This window comes from Eptatretus burgeri, chromosome 11 (assembly GCF_056783735.1).
Source record: "Eptatretus burgeri isolate ZD-2024b chromosome 11, Ebu_testis_v1, whole genome shotgun sequence".
Classification (NCBI taxonomy): Eukaryota; Metazoa; Chordata; class Myxini; order Myxiniformes; family Myxinidae; genus Eptatretus; species Eptatretus burgeri.
Genome location: NC_140971.1, coordinates 10,281,073 through 10,303,878, shown reverse-complemented (window position 1 = coordinate 10,303,878; position 22,806 = coordinate 10,281,073). Strand labels below are relative to the sequence as shown.

General features: G+C 43.0%; 1 protein-coding gene across 1 annotated transcript in view; it reads left to right on the top strand.

Annotated features, from left to right (window-relative positions):
* LOC147016484 (rhophilin-2-like) overlaps positions 1-22,806 on the top strand; it is a 137,602-nt gene that overhangs the window by 31,732 nt on the left and 83,064 nt on the right. The window contains exon 2 of the mRNA XM_085845180.1: positions 1,199-1,314. Coding sequence (XP_085701306.1) covers positions 1,199-1,314 — 116 coding nt within the window. The remainder of the gene's footprint in view (positions 1-1,198; positions 1,315-22,806) is intronic.

Genomic DNA, 22,806 nt, shown 5'->3' with positions numbered 1-22,806 from the left:
AGCATAACAATTGTGCATTTTGTGAGGAAAGCACCAAATTTGGCACACTAGTAGCCTAACATATTATGAACAGATTTGGTTATTGGGCCATCTCAAATTCAGCCACTGATGGCTGTGGCAGCCATTTTCCACTGCCATCAAAAATTTGAGATGGCACAATATCGAAATCTGTTCATAATATGTTAGGCGACTAGTGTGCCAATATGGTGCTTTCCTCACAAAATGCACAATTGTTATGCTAAGTTGCTCCACTATAAGGAGTTAAAGTATAGTGCACAAAGCCGTGAACACGAGCCACGCTTGCTGTGTCAGTACCTGGGAATTGTGAATAAAACGCTCAGCATGATGAGGACTACTCGGTTGGAGCCTTTTTGTGACGTTGTGATTCTCGGCTTAAAATTTCAATTGCAAAACCACCCGGTGCAAAGGCCTACTCCTGCTTTGAACAGAATAACTCATCCCACAGAATAACTCATCCATCCATCCATTGGGACCATACTCTGTGCAGAGCGTTGGTGCTGCCGAAGCAGTCTCCTTGGCTCTTGGGCACAATCCTGGACGGGTCACCACTCTGACGCAGGATACCAGCAAGCTGGCACTCATTTTTGCCGACCTCAGAAGGATGACAGGCTGAGTCAACCCCACCTGGTATGAATTCAACAGCCAAGCAAGATTTGAACTCAGGACTCTAGGATCCCAAGCCCACCACTCTAGCCATGAAGCTTTTTGATTTTGTTATGATTTCTTTTTTGATTTTTACACTATTAATTATGATTTTAGAAGTGATGAGTGTTTCTGTGGAACAGCAGTTGCAGGATCACTTGAATCTCTTCACCCTGAGGTTTAGTGCCCACCTGGAGAGACACTCGCTCGTCGTCGTTTCAGCGTCGAACAATTGCACACACTTCGTGTCCACTCCATCTGTGTTTGTTATCCATGTAAAATGTACACCGATATGTCTTGATGTTTTTATTCGTTGCTTTTAATGCATAAACTCTTCCACGAACTTTGGAAAATTACCGAAATGATAGTGGATAACAGAGATAATGCTTCATAAGTTAATAGTTCAAAGGATATTAAGCTCATCATTTCCTGTGAAAGTTAATTGCAGAATTGAGTTTGTTGTTGTTGTGTTTTCTATTTAGGAAACATTTGTTTTTCTTTCTGATCCACCACCCCGGCCCCATTATTTCTTTAGGGTTGCGATCCCTTCGCTCAGACCCAGCGCAGCAAACTCCAAACTCGCCGAGTTCGTCTCAACCAGCAAATTAATAAAGAGATGCGACTTCGTACCGGGGCAGAAAACCTTCTCAGGTTTGATACGTCTTTATTTCCTTGTATTTGTTACTATCATATTCCTTCCAATGACAGTCTTCCTCAACATCATACTTTAAGATCATTGCCATAAATGAGGGGTCTGAGATCACTGGTGAAGTAACTGCTGTTGTCATCTGATATACAGTGTATATATATATATATATATGTATATATGTATATATATATATATATATATATATATATATATATATATATATATATATATATATATATATATATATATACACACACACAAACATGCAAACAAATAAATCTGTTGAAGTAAAAATCAAGTCTCCAAAGTATCAGATAAGTACCAGTCATTGAATTGTAATCAAAAGTGTAAATGATTGATAAATACAGTACATGGATTTTGAATGATTAAACGTGGGGAGTGGAGCATCGATACCCACTCAAAGGAAATATTTATTTAATCAAAAGATTAATTTTTTTTATCAACGGGTGCGGCTGCCATAGAGAGGGTTCAGCGTAGGGCTACTAGATTGATTTTGAGGCCGAGCTCGACTAAGCTATGAGGAGCGGCTGAAGGAGACAGGACTTTATACATTAGAAAGGAGGCAATTCCGAGGGGATTTGATTTAGATGTTTAGGATAATTAACAGTGCAGACAAAACATGTGTACAGACTAGTTTTTCAACAGAAAAAAAACACTGATAGGACTAGGGGCTGTAGCCTGAGAGTAAAGAAGAGAGGTCGAACAGTAATAAGGCAAGGATCTTGGTAGGACTTGCAAAATATTCACTTTCAAGTGCATGGGTGATAGTATTTGCTGCTGGTGCAGCACAGGCATGATGAGCTCCTACGGTGTGTGACAAAGACAAACTTATTAGATTTTGGTGAAGATCCAGATCGACACCAGAATTTTAAAAGTAATTCTTCACCATTGAGAGACAGGGCCAAAAACAATATATAGCACGGTATTTCAAAAAGTTGTGGACTGATTCGGATGAAACTTGGTGGACAAGTTGGGTGTGTGACCACGACGAGTTGGTTCGATTCTGATGAAGATCTGAATCTGGACGGAGGTATGTGCTCCACCGAGCTCCACTTCCTGCAAGAGTCGTCGGATTACTTTGTATTTTGATTGTAGATGTAGCTTTAGCCCTGAATGTTATACTGTGTATTGCACACAGATTAAACGTGTGTAATTTTTCCCAGGCTACGGTTCAGTTAATCCTTCAAGAGAAAAAGTTGCTAAGTGGAAGCTTGAGAACCAAGCCAGCATTGTTGTGGACTAATCTTCCATGTCTTAATAAACCAGATTAGCCAGGTACTGGTTTGAAGTTCAGATGTTTATTTAGCCTTGGGATGATGTAAATGCTAGCAAAGGAAGAAAAAAAAAAAGCACCAGAGCAAAGTTCCTTTCACCCAGCCTGCCTTGTCAAAGGTGTGGGTAAGACCAACTCCAGGGCCAGTGTCCCTGTCGGTGTGGTTCCACAATGTGCATTCAGATCAGGCACAACAACCCACTTAATTTGAGCATCTTTCTGGATGGGGGGAAATCATGTCTTGACAATTTCCTCAATAATGGTGAATGAAAATGAAGAAGGCAAATCCCCACTCATTTCATCCACATGTGGAGCTGTCACATAGAGGAGCTTGCTCTTCCCAGTATTGCTCAGGGGTAAAATCCCTTTGTCCAAACATACTGTATTCTGGTTGATTTAACGCTGTAGCGATATATATATATATATATTTATGTTGAAGAACACAGCCAAAGCACATATCCACAGTATTGCCACCTTGTGTATCATATTGCTGTGACCTCTTGTAGATACCTGCTCCTCCTACACCTTTCAATGCAGTACCATCCAAATTCAGGACCGAAGTTCACATTTGAAAACAAAAATAATGATATATTAACTGTCAAAGGAACCTTATTGAATGTATTAATTGCAACCAATTTACCTTTGTTCACTCAATGGTGTTGGGCCCCTTTAACAGAATCTGTCAATCAAAAAAATACAACTACCTGGAGGGGCTGGATACAGACATGCCCATTCTCACCAGTGGAAGTCTCTCATCCCTCTAATACACGATTCTAACCAGTATCTGACACCTCCATCTTGGGGACTTCAGTTTTCAGCAGGCAGACTACACTCACTCCACTATCTCTGCAATTGCGAGAATCATAGCTCTTGAAGTTTTTTCTCCACGATCCTTTATGCCCTGCTGCAGCAGCCTATTGCACCTACATCTTAGTACCTTAAAATGACTTGAAATCTCTTGCTACAACCCTTATTTGATTGCATTCGTAACACCGCATCTCAGTGCTATTTTGTCCTTTACTTGGCCTTTATCGTCCATGGCTAAATCACCATACCGTTTACATGTATAACAATACCTTGGAATAATCTATAGACCTCTCCTTCCAGCCCACCAGGTCCATGTTCCTGTCCCTGAAACGTGGCATCGGCACACTGACAGTATTATTTTTTGACCAATACTGCATTATTATCAAATCAACCTTTTTGAACTGATCATATTCTATTCTGTTATCCATTATAATTGGTGTCTGCACATGAATACCCGATGACAGCATGGCCGAGGCGTACCCACACTCACCTCTAAGTAGTCTAGAACTGGGTTTGAATCTTGACCCAACAAAAAGCTGTCACCCTGGTGTTTCATAAGCAGGGCGATTCATCAATGTGTGTTGTCCCTCGGATGGATGTTAAACTGGGCATCCCGTCTGCCGGCATTAGTTGGTGGATGTTTAAGATCCCACGGTGTCATTCGCGAAGGATAGGTGAGTTATTGCCGACACCATGAACAAATTACAAATTCCTGCCGTAAACGACAAACCATCCAGTGTAACCCTTGCCAAGAAACTGCTTCGGTAGTACTGGACCTTCCTTCGTACAAATATTTTAACATAAATGCACCATTAAGTAGGTGTTTGGAAGTTTGATGGCATGCATTTATGGGCAGGTGGTAATTACAATTTAATATAACAAAATAAGATGGTATTTTGAAACGTTTTTGCTAATACTGCCCAAAACGATCTGCCATTTAAGTACTGCGGTATACCCTGTCTTCAGAAAGTATTCACAGTTTCACACCCCTCGACTTTTGTCACATTTTGTTGTGTTACAGCCTGAATTTAAAATTCATTAAATTTATATTTTTTTCATCACCGATCTACACAAAATACCCCATAATGACAAAGTGAAAACATGTTTTTAGAAATTTTTACAAATTAATTAAAAATGCTAATACTTATTGACACAAGACATTTCAGCTTTACATTCTTAATTAATTTGTAAAAATTTCTAAAAACATGTTTTCACTTTGTCATTAAAGGGTATTTTGTGTAGATCGGTGACAAAAAAAAATTACACTTGATCTATTTTAAATTCAGTCTGTAACAACAAAATGTGACAAAAGTCGAAGGGTGTGAATACTTTCTGAAGGCACTGTATTTGTGAGAGTCCCACATGCCTTTTTTGCTTGATCCAGGTTATTAGAATAAAAAAAAAATAATTAAATGAGCTGGTTTGAAATTTCATTTTTTTCTCAATGTTTAAGAGCAAGTGAACCTTGAAGGGGAAGGGTGCAGTGTTGTAAGAGTGTCCACTGCTGCCCCCCCGACCCCCACTACCTCCTGGCAATATTTAACGTCTTTATTCCTCTCCATGAACACAAGTGAACATTGCATCTCAACTTCCTCAATGTTGATGCAATGTAGACAGTGAGGTCAAAAGTGAAAAGTTTGGAGAATTCTGTCCTGTTCTGTCAATCAATACATTGTTTTAAAAATCAATTTTCCAGCAGAGAATAAATAGCAACTCGAAACCATCTCAAATTGCAAAGCCCGTCTGCGTCTGCTTTGTATCCTAACTAAAATGATGAAAACAACTTGATTAGAAGGGCACTAAATAGAGCGCATACCTCCCTCCACCCAGATCCGGAGCCGGATTCGGATCTTCATGAACATCAAATGAATTGTCACACACTCAACCTGTGCACCAAATTTCATCTGAATCCATCCACAACTTTTTGAGATATCCTGCACACAAACAAACAAACCGACAGGGGGAGAAAACATAACCTCCTTTCACCTTTGGAGGCAGAGCTAAAAAATAAAAAAATGTAAATTTTATTAATCAGTCATCTCCATGTTCTCATAATGGTTTGTTTGAGGTTTTGGTGTGAGAAAAAGCTCAAATGATTAAAAAAAAAAAATCATGGACTGGACAGACACACTGAAGCTCAAATGATAAATAAAGAAACACAGAAGGGATTATTGAAAGATGTAAAAAAACAAACAAAACAAACTGCAGCGGCTGGGATAATCAGGGCTATTTCTACTCACAGTAACTTTGCCCTTTGACATTTTTACCCAATTATTAATTGTTATTCTTCATATACTCATAATAAAGGGGGGGGGTGGGTTTGGATAATTTGATAACCAAAGCTCAAATGCTAAAAAAATGTTGAGCTCCGGGGTGCGGTACCCAACAGTGGGCGCGTTGTCTCTGGCCCAAACCACACGTGTGGAGACTGTGTTCGTGAAGGAGGAGCTTGAGTGGAGAAGGGGCGGAGTCCAGAGGGCGAGGGTGGAGTAGGCGGGTGGGGTCGACATGGTGTGGGCAGAGACGAGGAGCAGGAAACACAGACCGACGGGGCAAGAGGGACTGCCCCGACCTTTATAGGGCCCGCAGCTCGGGAGGAGGGGCCATGCCGAATCCAAACGTCATCACCTAAATTGGGTGCTCCGATTGGCCCCGACCCCTCACGTGGCCCACCAGCTTGGGCCAGAAACCGCCTCACTTCGTTTCCGGCAAGGCCATCTCAAACAGCGGCAATATTGCGCTCCGAACCCATGAGATGACATGAATCGCCCACACCAAAATTGGCACGCGAATCATCCTACAAAACCCCCCGGGCGACTGGTCGAGGGTCCTCCATGCCCGCTCGGGCGTTCGACCAGCGTCAATCAATGTGCTCGTTCCGCGCGCGCCAACGTGGCCCGCACTGTACATTCCCTGGCTCGATCGCAGCCTCACTGGCCACAGAGACGAGAAGACGTTCACCATCCGTGGAGAATCCACCACTGCCAGCGAGGACCGAAGGTACATCGCCATGGATAAATCCATGCACGCTTCACGAGCGGCGTACGTGTCTGCTTTCGAGCACATTCCATGCAGTGCACGCGGTTTCGCCATTACGCACGTGGCCGGTGCTTGCATTCACACGACTCCGCTAGCATGTGCGCGGGGCGAACACCAATATGTGTCGGGTATTGAGGTTAAAAAAACAGAACAAGCTGCTTCTACCCGCACACTCGTATCCTGCCCAACATGGCGTGAGTCGGCTTTATTGGCCTCCGTGCGTGTCTTGTGCAGCGTGGGCGTCGTGCTGGCCGTGTTTCCCGTGCCGTGAAAAACACCATTCGTGCAGCCTCTTTAGAGGTATTTACTTGCATTCCTTTTTAATGCAATCGGCAATTCTCCCCAGACCATTGGAAGCTCGAGTCAAGTCAAGCACCAGCGAGCACACCCACATGGCGCCGCACGCGCTGGCCTACACGAGGCCTCACCTTACAGCGAAGGCGCACGTGGCCGATTTACCTCAGGAATAATCAGAAAAGAAGAGGAGTGGGGATGAAATGAAGGAAAAAATGATTGAAGCAACCCGAGCTATTAGATCATCACAACGCACTCCCTTGTTGTCCCGCTAAACAAACGGAAGGGGTCTAACTACACGTATAATAATGGAATAACTGTCTTGGGACACCTATCTGTTGTATGCATGCAGTTCTGAGAACCGCAACACTACCCCCCTCCCTTTTACTAGTCTCGACCCGAGTCGTTAACGTTCGTGTGGCATGTAGGTGTAGGTTCCTCTAGGAGATTTTACCGATGGATCCCTGAGTGCGACATTTCGAATACATGTCCCAAAAATAAATAACCTTGTGCGTTGCGTAACTAAACGAAAAGACTCATTCGGACAACTTATCTACATTGCAGGAAATTTGAACTAAACAAACAGGTGGGTTCGAACTATATACATTTCTAATATTTACATTACCCATGGCCCAGGACCTGTGACTTAAGGGAAGACAATAAAGGTAACATTCGGGGATGAGTGCAGCAGCAGGCAATCGATGATCAGGCGTCTTCAGGGCCCTCAATGGACCTTTGTTTGTTGGTTTTATTTTTTTTTTTTCCTTTCCTGGCTGCTGGAGGCAACTCAGCCTAACACGGCAGGCCACACGCCGTCTCAGTCCATTTGAACTGACCTTTATAAACAACAAGATGTCCGGACTGCACAAATGCAGTCCCCAGTAATGCGGCTGCCTGCAGGGCAGTCCCTGCAAACACTTCCACACAGATGGTCCTGGTGCACATGGTTAAGTTTGAGTGACATGGAAAGGCAAATATAGGCATGGGCAGGTATAGCAAATGGAATAAAGGCATGGCAAATAAAGTAAGGTGCGACAGTGTAACAGGCCGGCACATGAAGCTGGCCGGCTTCGGTGTGGTCTCGTGAGGTTGTGGAAGAAGTGTGGTGGCGTTGGCTGGTCCGAAGACTGGCTTGGTCCTACCCTACGGTCTCCCCCTAACCTATTGCCGATGCCTGTCCTTGTCCATACCCACCCCCATTCGGTTGTAACAAAAAAACCGAGTAAGATTTAGACTTTTTATTTTTATTTCTGTAATAATTACGTGTGTCCCTAATGTAAAAGGTGTGTCCTAAGTCACCTCCTATCGGGATGTAAAAAAAGTCGTCTCAGAAGAGCTGTACACACGAAGGCACAACACACGTTACTGTATTGTGAGTAATCCACTGGCACATCTGCAGAAATTTCAATATCCCAGTTCCAGAAAAAGCAATCACCATGAACCAAAAGCAATCACTGAAATCAAGGATATAACACTCACGTACGACTTGATGATCACATTGAGCGTTAACATAGAATACGAACCATTGTGACCAGACATAGTACTTAGGTATTAAAAAAAAGGAATAGAAAATAAGGCATTAGTAATGGAGGTGTCAGTACCCAGTGATTTTGGCCTTAACAATGCAGAAATCAAGAAAATGACCAAATACCAAGACCTCAAAAAAGAAGTGAAAATATATTGGAAGCTGAAGAGTGCTGACATTGTACCAATGATAATTGGAGCAATGGGAATGATAGAGAAGAACGTCACAGAGATCTGAAAAAACCATCCCTGGGAATATTGCTGCAGTGGTGGAAATTGTCCGTGGCTCAGTGACGATCTTGAAAAGAACCAATAGAAGAAAGCTTTGAGAACGAGAAGGGTACTCGGTTGAGCACATACCTCTGCCACACAATGCCTGATCCACTAGAACGTATCTGACCCAATACATTTTTCAAATATCATTCTACATATCGTTTTTGGCCCGATCTCTCAATGGTGAAGAATCACTTTAGAAATTAAATAATTCTCGTATCCAGATCCGGATTCAGATCTTCAAAAGCGAATCAATTCGTCCTTGTCACACACCCAACCTGTCCACCAAGTTTCGTCCCAATCCATCCACAACTATTTGAGATATTGTGCTATATCATTTAAAAATAAATCATTTTTGGCCCGATCTCTCAATGGTGAAGAATCACTTTAAAAAATTTGAGTCGTCAGATCCAGATCTTCACCAAAATCGAATCGGTTTGTCCTTGTCACACACCAAACCTGCCCACTGAATTTCATCTAGAACCATCAACAGCTTTTTGAAATATCCTGCACCCAAACAAACAAACAAACAAGCAGTCATAGACTGGTACTTACGAAATCGTCAACTTGACCTCTGACCTTGTCTAATAAAAGCTGTCTCTGGAGAACGTAGCGACGCAAACCAGAAGTTTCTGCGATTATTCTATACCAAACCATCAAAAATCAAATGTTTTGGATGTTTGACCTCACTGTGACCTTGACCTTTGACCGATTTTGAACAAAATCTACTCAGCGCTAGCTATCACCCTCCTGAATCACGTGGTGTAATTTGACATTGGTAGCTTCTTCCGATCTCGAGTTATAACTTTTTTTGGAATTTTGACCTCACTGTGACCTTGACCTTTGACCGATTTTGACCAAAATCTAATCAGCGCTAGCCATCACCCTCCTGAATCACGTGGTGTAATTTCACATTGGTAGCTTCTTCCGTTCTCGAGTTATCGTGCCTACAAACAAACACACAAACGCACACAAACAAACAAACACACGAACAGAGGACGGAAGTGATCAATATACTTACGAAATCTTTAGATTTCGTAAGTAACAAACAGACAAGCCGGTAGGCGACGAGGGATTCGCTAGTATCGAAGTGCTGGATGCGGTGCTTTTCATTCTGACCGATCCACCGACGAAGATTCATTGCCAAGACGTATTGGTTCACATACAATTGTTCCTCTGCCTGGCAAGATTTTTCCTATTGCGTATTTTGCCAACTGGCACTCCTCATAAAAATGACGGTAAATAGACATCCTATTTTTGAAGGAATACCATTTGAAAAATAATCAGTTTGCTGGTTTGTGCTGTAGAGCCTCGCGTTGCGCGCACACACACACACACACACACACACACACACACACACACACACACACACACACACACACACACACACACACACACACACACACACACACACACACACGGAAACCCTGATAAACTTCTCTCAATGCTCTTGTTTTACCACACCTCCTGAGCCACACAATATTTTTCATAAGCCACGCCCACTGTCCACAAGCCACGTCCACTTTCCTACGCCACTCCCACTTTTCATCAACCACGTCCACTTTCCCTAAGCTCCGCCCACTTTCCTAAGCCCCTCATAAAAAATGACGGTGAATAGACCCAATTTTTGAAGGACTACCATTTGTAAAATAATACCTCAATCAAAAATCAGCTCAAGTAAAATTTTCTAAATATCTCAAAGTGTTTAATTCCGAAGTCTCGATTCTCTACATTTAAAACTGAAGGACAAGTATTGAAAATACTGTACGTGTTTTTTTTGGCTGCTGCACAGCAACAGGTGCTTGCTTGGCAACGAAATTCAAACGCGCACATTCCCAACACAATATTGCACATGTTGGCAAAGTTTCATCAAAATCGGATCGCTGGTTTGTGCTGTGGAGCCTCACGTTGCGCGCACACACACACACACACACACACACACACACACACACACACACACACACACACACACACACACACACACACACACACACACACACACACACACACACACACACACACACACAGACGGAAAACCCGACAATAAGGGATATCTAGCGAATCCAATAATTGGAGGTGGTGTGTGGGTCGTGGAATCGTTTTCGGTAAATAAATAAATAATTGGAGGTGGTGTGTCGGGAGGAGAATCCGAAATGTTAAATTAATAAATAATTGGAGGTGGTGTGTGGGTGGTGGAATCGTTTACGGGAAATAAATAAATAATTGGAGGTGGTGTGTGGGTCGAGGAATCGTTTACGGAAAAATTAATAAATAATTGGAGGTGGTGTGTGGGTCGTGGAATCGTTTTCGGTAAATAAATAAATAATTGGAGGTGGGTGTGGGTGGGGAATCGTTTTCGGTAAATAATTAGAGGTGGTGTGTGGGTGGGGAATAGTTTTCGGTAAATAAATAAATAATTAAAGGTGGTGTGTCAGGAGGAGAATCCGAAATGTTAAATAAATAAATAATTGGAGGTGGTGTGTTGGTGGTGGAATAGTTTTCGGTAAATAAATACATAATTGAAGGTGGTGTGCGGATCGTGGAATCGTTTACGGAAAAAAAAAATAATTGGAGGTGTTGTGTGGGTCATGAAATCGTTTTCGGTAAATAAATAAATAATTAAAGGTGGTGTGTGGGTTGTGGAATCGTTTACGGTAAATAAATAAATAAGGTGGTGTGTTGGTCGTGGAATCGTTTTCGGTAAATAAATAAATAATTGGAGGTGGTGTGTGGGTGGGGAATCGTTTTCGGTAAATAAATAAACAAGCAGTCATTGACTGGTACTTACGAAATCGTCAACTTGACCTCGGACCTTGTCTAATAAAAGCTGTCTCAAGAGAAGGTAGCGACGCAAACCAGAAGTTTCTACGATGATTCTGTACCAAACCATCAAAAATTGTAACGTCAACCGAAGCAAAAATCTCCATTTCGCCACGCAATTATTTAATAATATTTTATCAAAGTCACAAAACCATAATATTCGGCCATCCACCAACAATCTTTACATAATCCGACGGCTTAGCGAGTCAGGCATGCGACGATAACCTTTATTGGGATAAAAAATGACTTTTAAACACGATCTTTATCGAAAACACCGTCAGCGCGCACACGGAAAACCTTTACGTGACTCAATGACGCCTCTGCTCGAGCGCGCTGCACCACGTGACGAGCTGTGACGCGGCGAGTGAAATATTTTTTATACAATCTTAAAACGTCTCCAAAACATCCGATTTTTACCAGAATTTCGACAACCCAGTGTTAGGCGTCCTAAGCGATCGCAAAAACCGAAGACGAAATTAAAATCGAAGTTAAAACGAACTCGTAATGTCGACCGAAGCAAAAATACTCCATTTCTCCACATGAATTTACGGAATTATGTTTGACCTCACTGTGACCTTGACCTTTGACCGATTTTGACCAAAATCTAATCGGCGCTAGCCATCACCCTCCTGAATCACCTGGTGTAATTTGACATTGGTAGCTTCTTCCGTTCTTGAGTTATCGTGCCCACACACACACACACACACACACACACACACACACACACACACACACACACACACACACACACACACACACACACACACACACACACACACACACACACACACACACACACACACACACACACACACACACACACACACACACACACACACACACACGACGGAAGTCATCAATATAAAGATTTCGTAAGTAATAATTGAAGGTGGTGTGTGGGTGGGGAATCTTTTTCGGTAAATGAATAAATTATCGGTTTGCTGGTTTGTGCTGTGGAGCCTCGTGTTGCAGGCACGCACACACACACACACACACACACAACACACACACACACACACACACACACACACACACACACACACACACACACACGCAGACGGAAAACCTGACAATAAGGGATATCTAGCATATATAGCGAATCCAACAGAGGCGGGTGAAAACATAACCTCCTCCACCTTCGGTGGCAGAGGTCACAAGAAAACTTCACAAATTTGTCTATGAATCATGATCCCTTCGTGAAACCGAGGTAGATACTGTTACGGATCTGGAAACCATTTGCATTCAACAAACAGATGTCCCAAAAGTCACTTATGTCATTAAGTATGTGTGTCGTCAGATCCCCTTCCTTTTGTCTAGTGGGAGAATCAAAGGTGTGCGTTGCGATTTATTTTAGTTAGGTTATTACATCTAATAAACCATCCTATCTGCATGACCCTTTCGGCCCATCACGCTCAATCATCACGCGTTGGCGGCTTGTACCTTGACTTGCCGAGAGGGGGTCTCGCGGTTCCAGTTCTCGGCTCCCACGAATGTTGTAATTCTTTTACGATGACCTTCGCGGTGCTGACACTGTTACTCGTCGAGAGCGAAGCCACGTGGAGGAGTAACTGGGATCTCCTGGCAGGGTCCGAGGCCGAGGTCCCGCCCCGGAAAGGTGGGCCGCAGGACCCTGTCCAATCAGAGGCAGACAGTGAGTTGCGTTTTCGCCAAAGGCCCCTCCCCGTGGAGAGAGGCCAATAAATCTCTGAGACTGTCTGTAAAAAATGGTCCGGTCGAGTTTGCTTTCACAGTGGCTGTAAGCAGTCAGTTTTGTTTCACGGTGGCTGTAAGGGGTTCTGGAGTTTCACCCTGCCTGCTACGAGGAGTTTTAAGGAAGGACAGAGCGACCCTGACCTCCCTCCGTGGACCTCGATTGTTCACCACCTGAGCTCCGCCATGAACCACGAGTCCCTACGTGCGACTGGGGACCGGACCGACGACCTTTGTCAGGTGCCGCATCGTGGAGCACGCCCTTCCTCCCACGGTCAGGTACACCACCGAACTCTGACCCCCAGCTTGTCTCTCTCCACGGTTGCGAGGGTCCAATAAAGACTCTGGGTTTCTTTTCATTGTGTGTGTGTGTGTGTGTGTGTGTGTGTGTGTGTGTGTGTGTGTGTGTGTGTGTGTGTGTGTGTGTGTGTGTGTGTGTGTGTGTGTGTGTGTGTGTGTGTGTGTGTTTCTGCGTGTGGGCCCGTCTTGTAAGTAGATCTGAATAAGTGTTTTTGCTCATTGTAAATATTCCTTCTTGCATATTCGCGTTAAGTCTTGCCTTTGTCTTTTTATTGTAAATAAACATTTGTAGAAATATTCCCAGTCCATTTCTGTCCCTTCTTGAATTGGTCCAGCATGGTTCGGATCTGACTTTAGGCGGGGTTTTATCGATAATCCGTTCATTCCAGCCGGCACGGCTTTGGCAGTTTCCGCTTGGCTGCACCCGAACGGGAGTTGGTAGTCGGTTGTTGGAACTCTACTGCAGTCGGTAGAGTGACCGGTTCGAGCAAGACGTGCCGAGGGCATGGTTTCCCCGGTAGTCGAAATCGCGTAGTTAATTAGGTAAATTGGTTATAGACAAATAGACCCTACGTGACGCGGTTATGATATTGGCGGCGACGGTCAGTTAAATGACCCGCCGGCTCGCGGAGTTATCTGAGTGACGGCCTTCAATTCCGGGGAGATTGGTAGGAGACGATGCAAGCTTTTCCTACCTCGTGGTCGTTCTCGCCACCGACCCCCGACCCACAACAATACTTTGAAACCTGGTAGGACTCCATTCTACATTCTGAAACCTGCATGTGGAGATAATAACCAATGACACACACACAATTTCTGAACCCCGTCTCCTACTGAAAGGGGGACGGGCTGATAAACTAACAATGTATAGGAACTAGGCTTCTCGGGGTGAAGGGGTTTGACAAATTGAGTGTCAAAGGGATGCATTATATGAACGTCCCAAGGTTTGGTTAAAAAAAAAAGAAGGAGATGGGGAGAAGAGAGTTAGAATGAGTCGAGTTGGTAGGGGACGGAGGGAGGATGGGGGGGGGATTAATCATGGCTGTAGTTCTGGGTACAACATGTGCTTTTGCTGATAACTAATTTGCTTTTACAACTCGCGTCGTATTGCCACGGGTAAACGTAGATCAGATTATCTATTTTAATTCTTCTCTTATGTCTTTTCAAAATTTATTCCTTGTAAAGAAAAATAAAATCCCAACATCTGACCCTTGCAATGTCTGTTCTGTATTTATAAACACCTATTTTGCTTTATGAATCATTTTCAATTCAGATCTTTTGTTGAAGAAAGGGATTTCCAAAGAATAATATGTCGAACTTCTTTGTTGATGCGGTTTGACTTGTTGCCATAACAAGACGGTCGACTTTTATAAACAAAATATTTCTACTGAACTTGGATATTATTGTATATAATAATCTTGTACAACAAGGAAAATGCACATCTTTTCAGGTTAATTAATTAATTGGTGATTTGGCTGATTAATGGAACCAGTAAGTGTGAAAACACGATTATTATGTTTAATAAAAAAGTTAAATTATTCTGTTTTCAAAAGTTTGATGAGACATTTATAAATTGTTTTCAAACTGAACGTGTTACAGTACGAAGGAAAAATAGTACACAAACATTGCAGGGATAGGAAGAGTATGAATGCTTACTTGGACAGGAAGATCATAAAAGTTTTTTTTTTTTAAGTTTGTAAGCAGTTACTCTCAGGAAATGATTTTAAAACTGATGACTGTCTTGCAGTTCCTTGAGACAAAGGACGACAAAGTTTATGGGACGTAAAGGAGAACTAGTCCTGCTCATGAAGGCCATTGTTTCTCTTCATCAGTGAACAGGTAGAACAATGTATGGAATCCAAAGAACGTTGGTCGAAGTTTGCTAACCGATCTCCGTGGGAAACTAGGACAAGCTTACATTTCCGGCTTATCGCTTCTCACTTCCCACGCAGCAGTTCGAATTCTTCGATCAACGTTCTGTGTATTCCATCCATCGTTCGAGTAATATGATTGCCTCCAAACCCCCAATTTAGTAATAATGTCCCCCCTACAAATGGCCATTGCTGTGCTTTGCAAGCAAATATCTATATATTTTTTGTTAGCAGTTCGACGGGTGTTGCTCTTCTGTTCAGGAATGAGATTGGAACAACTTCAGTGTTTCTGTTTCTTATTGGGTAAGGACTAAGTTTATTTTATTCATTGTGACACTTGTAGTCTATTGCTTTGAGTAGATCTCACAGAACAGGAATTACTCCGTGCACGCAAAGCAAAGAGCAGGTTTAAGCAATTGGTTCACTCGTCTGTCTGTCTGTCTACAAGCGTCAGTTTATGATGGAGGAACAAATTAATATCTATTGAATGTTATATTTTGAATACAAATGAGGACATCGATTGGAAAACGAACCTGTAGTTTAACAGTACTTTGGCTCTGAATTTGTCCCGAACGTGTATGTGTCGAGAGGAGTGAGATCATTTTTCTGTCTGGCAGTCAATCAAAATTGAAAATCATTCCAAACGGGAAACTTACTGTTTGTTTTTAGTGACGTCAAAAAGGACACAAACAACAGGCACAAAAAAAACTAATGTAATGTGTTAAATAAGGTGGTGTAAAAGGCGCTGCATCAACGGCGGTAAACGTCCAAAAAACTTTTTTTTTGTATGACCTGTAAAATCTTTTTTTTATCTTTCAATTTCATTGTGCACTCGAACACTGCAGAACACAAATCGCCTTCTTGGCACTTTCAAAAACCTTCCGTTTAGCAAGACTTGGACAAAATATTCACGCCCTGGGGGCAGAATAACTGTTTGAGATTTTGCATTCTGATAAATATGGCGATTCCTCGTGCTGTTTGTTTGGTGCATCATTTTCGCAGAGAGGAGTTGGCAGAAGGTTTGTAATTGCACAAATGCATGGATAAACCTCGATGGAGACGAAAAAACGCGTCTCAGTGGAGCATCGTCAGCTCTAGACCGTTCTGTTTGACCAATAGGCTTCGTACAGCTACCATCATGCCTGTTGCGCATGGTTCACGAATAAAACAAACATAGATCATGCTTGGAAATACAAAGCAAGAATTTAATAGACTCTTCCCATGTTCTTTTTCTCAAGACTGTGTGGGGTGAGGTGTTCCATGAACTTTCTTGTTTGCCTCTTCAAAACATGGCTTAAAAAGAAACACAGAAATTGCAAACATGCACACCAATTTTTTGATTTGATCGCTGATCATAATGGGTCACCCCTCTCAAACTCAAACTCTCACTGTGTCTCTCCGAAAGAACTGTCTGGAACATCCCCCCTCCTCCCCAACTCCCATCGACTTTCTCACCAATCTTCTTGAAGTCCTTTCATTCAAGCTTCTGAATCTCACGATCTGCCATGATCTTTACTGGGAAAGCACATTTCCAACCTCGCCTCCAAAGCCAGTCGCCGACTGGGAATCCTTCCTCGGCCTACCTGAGCTCCTGACCACATACAAAGCTTTCGTCCGCAGCCTGATGGAGCTCTCCCCTCTGGTCTGGTGCTCCTGCCTCTCACCTTTCTCGGCTGTACGCTGTGGAAACCAAGGCATTTAGGATCATTGGTATCTTCCACGATGAGACTGTCTTTGGACCTCCCACTCACTCACCGCAGACAGGTCGGTGGTCTTTCTGTCTTCTAACGCTCCTCTCCAGCCTTGCCCCCCCCCACTTCCCTCCTCTGTCTGCGATATGTCCCCCAAATATTTCTGCAGGGTGCTCAAGGTCTGCCAACAACTCCCTTCTGGTAAAACTACCAAAATCACGAATCGCTGCTCACCTTCACTCTTTCATTCCTCTTTTTTTCCCCACCTTTGGAATACACTCCCACACTCTCTTCAATGCCATTCTTCCCTCTAGGTCTTCAAAACAGCTATTCACCACCACCTCTCATCGTCCCCCATCCAAAACCACAATCTTATCTACCCCCGTTAGTCCACCCCAAACACACCACCTTCAAATTCCCTGCTTTCCTTCCTGAAAGTCCCTGTAGTGTCCATCCAGTTTACCCTGTGTACCCAACCCCATAGTCCATGACCCTGCATGGTCCATGCAGGGTCATGGACCTGCATTTGCAGGTCCATTTGTTACCTGCATAGTCCATGAGCGTCAGCTGTGGCTGTATGGACATGTGGCTCGTTTTCCTGTCAATGATCCTGCTCACCAGGAGGCGTTTCTCTCAGCGAGGGAGCCTAGTGAGTGGAGGCGTCGAATGGGCCGTCCACGTGCCTCGTGGTTGCAGCAGGTTGATCAGCATCTCAAGGAGATGGGGTTGGGTCAAGCATCTGCCTGGGGGATGGCCAGACGGAGGCTCCTTGAGTACCGGCGGAAAGTGGACACAGCGACGCACTGCTCTGGCGCATGCTCCCATACCTGACCTGACCTGACCTGATATGGTTGCAGCCCAGTTAACCACAATGAAGAAGAGTATATGGAGGCGGCACCTAATAGCACCCATTACGGAGTCCTGCAGGTGGTGTGGCGGCTTTCACACTTTAATCTTTGTCTGCAAAAGTGGTCCCCCTCTAAAAATATATTGAAGATCACTGTTTTAGATCCTCTTAGACACTTTAGAACCCTGAAGACCCTAAGATTTCTTTTCTTTTTCCCTTGAGACTGTCACACCTTTCAGACCTTTTTATTTCCCATGGATCCCTTTGACCTTTCATTCCTTTTTAGACATTTTAAGACCCTTTAGTCTCCTTCAGGCAATTCTGACTAGACCTTAAATTGCACCCTTTAGACTCTTTAGATCTGTAAAGACCATTTAAGAAACATTTTAGACCATTTTGACCCTTAATACCCATTTAGACCTTTTCAATCATTTCGACATTTACACCTTTCGGCCATTAGACCTTTATAACTTTTCAGACTTTTGACCTTTACACATTTACAACTGGATCATTTCGACCTTTCATTTCGTACATCCTGGTGAGGGTCTGCAATCTCTGATTACTCTTTCTTGTGTATATTGATTTAGGTACCACCACCACCGAAGGTGGACCCCCCCTGTTGGGCTATGTCCCCCCCCCCCCGTCTGTCTGTTTGTTTGTCATCTGTCTGTCTGGGAGCAGCATATCTCAAAAAGTTATGGATGGATTTGGACGAAATTTGGTGGACAGGGTTCGGAATGTGATGAGGCCAAATTGATTAGATTTTGATGAAGATCTGGATTCAGATCCAGATATGAGAATTTTTTAAAGTGATTTTTCAGCATTGAGAGATGGAGTCAAAAACGATATGTAGCTCGATATCTCAACAAGTTTCGGACGGGTCTGGACAAAACTTGGTGGACAGTTTGGGTGTGTGACAAGAACGAGCCGATTAGATTTTGGTTCAGGTCCGGATCCATATCCGGCCGATCAGTGGGAAACAAAACATAAACTGTTCAGCCTGGCGGAGGCATGCGCTCGACCGAGTGCCGTTCTCATTGTGTTTTGTTATCACTTAACCCAACATGTAGTTAGGTATGCAGTATTATGATACACAAAGAGCAGATATATTATATTTTTAAATCAACAAGATGAGAGGCTGAGACAAGTGGGATTGAACGATTCCTGAAAGACTTTTAATGTCTCAGTTTCTCATTTGCTTATATCTTGTAGCTGGACTTGTTTGGCAAGAAAAAGAACAATTCTGGTGAATAGTCACCATATCATTTTACTGAACTGATCTCTCCGCATTGTTATTGTTATCCACTAATCCGCATTGTTATTGCTCGCCATTGATCTGTTGATGAAGACTTTCCCAGTATTTCTGAACATTGTTTATATGTTGTTTTTCTTTTTTTCTTCCTCCATGCCTGCTTTGACTTGATGCATGAATGACTATCGAGACACATTCAAAGGAGCTATTGTTGAGGAATGAGTGAATGTGGGTGCATAAGATGACGACGACGTGCGAGCGCATTGAGAGGTTTAAGGGAAAAGCGATAAGGCAATGTCGCAACATTGCATCTCGTGGTTTCATTAATACGAGTTCTTTCAGAAAGGGGTGGAAAAGGCCTAAACGATCTAAGTGGTCGAAAGGGTCTATAGAGCTCTAATAGCATATTAGTAGGAGGGTCTAAAGCGATCTAATTGGTCAAAGGAGTCTAAAGTGTCCAATGGGTCGAAAGGTCTAAGGGTCAACAGTTCTAATCGGTCTAAAGGATATGAACTTCCAAGGTCTTCAGGAATCTAAGGGGCATCTAAAGGGTCTGAAAATGGGTCTAAAATGTATAAAGGGATGTAAATGGTCTATTCGGTCTAAAATGGTCTTATGGAAGTCTAAGAGGTCTAAAGAGTATGTTCCAACAGTAGCTACAAGTCTAAAGGGTCAAATGGTTCAAGGAGTCTTAAGGGTCTTCAATTATCCTACCCTTTCTTCCCCCCACATTGTACACTGAATCCTGTGGTGGGGCAGTTGCTATGAAACGATGTGCCTTCTCTTCCTGGTAGGCTAATCCGACCGAAGGCAATCTCGATGCATTCGAAAAAGTCTGCAACAAGTGTGTGTCCACTCTCAGAAGAGCCAGAAAACAACATCTGTCCAACCTGAAGAATGAACTTTCAAACTTGTCTCCCATCTCTAAAACCTGGTGGCACCTTTGTTAAGTCTCTCTCGGATGTATGCTCCCCTTCATGTCTTCCCTCTCTTCAAATGGCACCACAGCTGACTCCGCTTGTGAGAAGGCTGAATGCCTCGATTCTGTGTTTGCTTCCAAATCTTGTGTCCCCAACTCCTCACTCTCCGGTACCCATTATTCCCTGTCGTACCCAACTGCTCCTACACTTTGTGTCTTTTGCACCAGAGAAGGTGGAGAAGATTCATTCAACCCTCGACTCTGACTTTGCAACTGGACCAGACAGCATCAGTTCACATGTCCTGAAAACATGCTCTGCTGCTCTTGCTCATCCTCTCTTTGCCATTTTCACCCTGTCATTTGCACTAGGTCATCTTCCATCTTCTTGGAAGTCCACCACCATCATTGCACTACATAAAAAGGTGCAAAACCTGATCCCTTCAACTGCAGACATATCGGCTTACTTCTAATCATCAGCAAGGTCATGGAATCCATCATCGCAGTTGATATGAAATCCTTCCCTTTCTCCAACAACCTCATCCCAGATCACCAATTTGGTTTTCCTGATCCTCATCAATGATTTATCTGACTCTGGAAAATCCTCTTCATCTATTTGCTGATGACTCCACCCTGTGCCGTGACATCCCTCATCCTTCAAGCAGACATCCCTCATCCTTCTTCCCTCTCTTCAGACCTTAAAAAAAAATCACAAGCTGGTCAAGCACTTGGAATGTGTCTTTCAATCCTGAGAAATCTCACACTCTCACCATCTCTCTCTGAAAGGACCATCTGGCAAGCCCTCCTATCTATTTTCTTAACAATCCTCTTGAGCAAGTTCATTCAAACTCTTGGGCCTCACTATCAGCCATAATCTTTCTTGGACGAACGACATTTCAAAGTTGGTCTCCAAAGCCAGCTGCTGACTGGGCATCCTCCATTGCACAAAGTCCTTCCTTGGCACACCTGAACTCCTATCCATCTACAAGGCCTTCATCTGCAGCTTGATGGAATACTGCTGCTCCCCTCTGGGCTGGCTCCCCTGCTTTGCATCTTGTTCAGCTTGATGCCGTGGAAGCAAAGGCCTTCAAGATCATTGGAATCTCTCACGCTAAAAATGAGTCAATGGGTCTATCACATCGCCATCACAGACAGCTCGGTGGTCTCTGTCTTAAACTGCCTCCTTTCTTGTCTTGCACTCTCTGCTCTTTTTATGCTTTGCCCCCCCCCCCCAGGTTTCTGCAGGGCTCACATGGTCCATCATCAACCTCTGTCTGCTGAAACTACCGAAATCCAGGATCACTGCTCACCTCTATTCATGTGTTCCTCTTTCTTTCTCATCTGTGGAGTCGACTTACACATCCTCTTCAATCTCATTCTTCCCTCAAGGTCTTCAGGACAGCTGTTTACCACCATCTCAGATTGTCCCCAATCTTGACCCATGATCTTTTCTACCCTCGTTAACACCACCCAAATCCCTTCTCCTTCCAATTTTCCAGTTTTCCCTCGGAGTTTCCTTCTGTATCCATTTTGTTCCTCCGCATGCATGTGTGTTTTGCGTTCTGTTTTTGTCTGTTGCATCCTGATCCACTCACTCTTCTAGCTTTTCCACGAGCCTTGACTATCTGTACAAAAAAAAGGTCAAGGGGTCTAAGCGGTCTTTAGTGTGTAAAGTTCTTCAGGAGTCTAAAGGGTTTAAAAGATCTAAAGGGAGGATCAGGTCTAAAGGGTCTAATAGCTCGACGTCTATAAGGGGGGGGGGGGGGAATTAACGGTCTTAAAAGGTCTAATGGGTTTAAGGGCCCTGAAGGGGTCAAAAGAATCGAAAGAGCATCCAATGGGTCTCAAAGTTGTAAAGGTCGTAAGGAGTCTCAGAGGTCTAAAGGGTCTTAAAATGATCTAAAGGGGTCTAATTGGTCAATGCAGTCGAAGGGGAGTATAAAAGGTCTTAAAGGGTTTGAAGGGTCTAAAGATATAAAATGGTTTAAAGGGGTATAAAATATATAAAGGGAATAAAGGTCTTGATATCTAAAAGTATGTTCCAATAGTCCGTAATTAATAGACGTCGTCAAGGGCAATAATAAGTAATTAATAGACCCACTCACTTGGCTGACGGAGGCTTCAATTTTTAAGATTTCGCAAGTAACAAATATGGAAGTAGTGGGAATGGTAAGGTGTATATAAATAAATATGTAATTCAAGGTAGTATGTAGATAGTGGGAATGGTAAGGTGTATATAAATAAATATGTAATTCAAGGTAGTATGGAGATAGTGGGAATGGTAAGGTGTATATAAATAAATATGTAATTCAAGGTAGTATGTAGATAGCGGGAATGGTAAGGTGTATATAAATAAATATGTAATTCAAGGTAGTATGTAGATAGCGGGAATGGTAAGGTGTATATAAATAAATATGTAATTCAAGGTAGTATGTAGATAGCGGGAATGGTAAGGTGTATATAAATAAATATGTAATTCAAGGTAGTATGTAGATAGAGGGAATGGTAAAGTGTATATAAATAAATATGTAATTCAAGGTAGTATGTAGATAGCGGGAATGGTAAGGTGTATATAAATAAATATGTAATTCAAGGTAGTATGTAGATAGCGGGAATGGTAAGGTGTATATAAATAAATATGTAATTCAAGGTAGTATGTAGATAGAGGGAATGGTAAGGTGTATATCAATAAATATGAATTTAAGATAGTATGTAGATAGCGGGAATGGTAAAGTGCATAGAAATAAATAAACTGTTCAAAGTTTTGTGTTATTAGTGGTAAAGGTAAAGTGTCGATTACACTGGGCTGCATTTGAAATATTTTTTTCAGAGGTCTAGGTTTTCTCAACGGCCCTT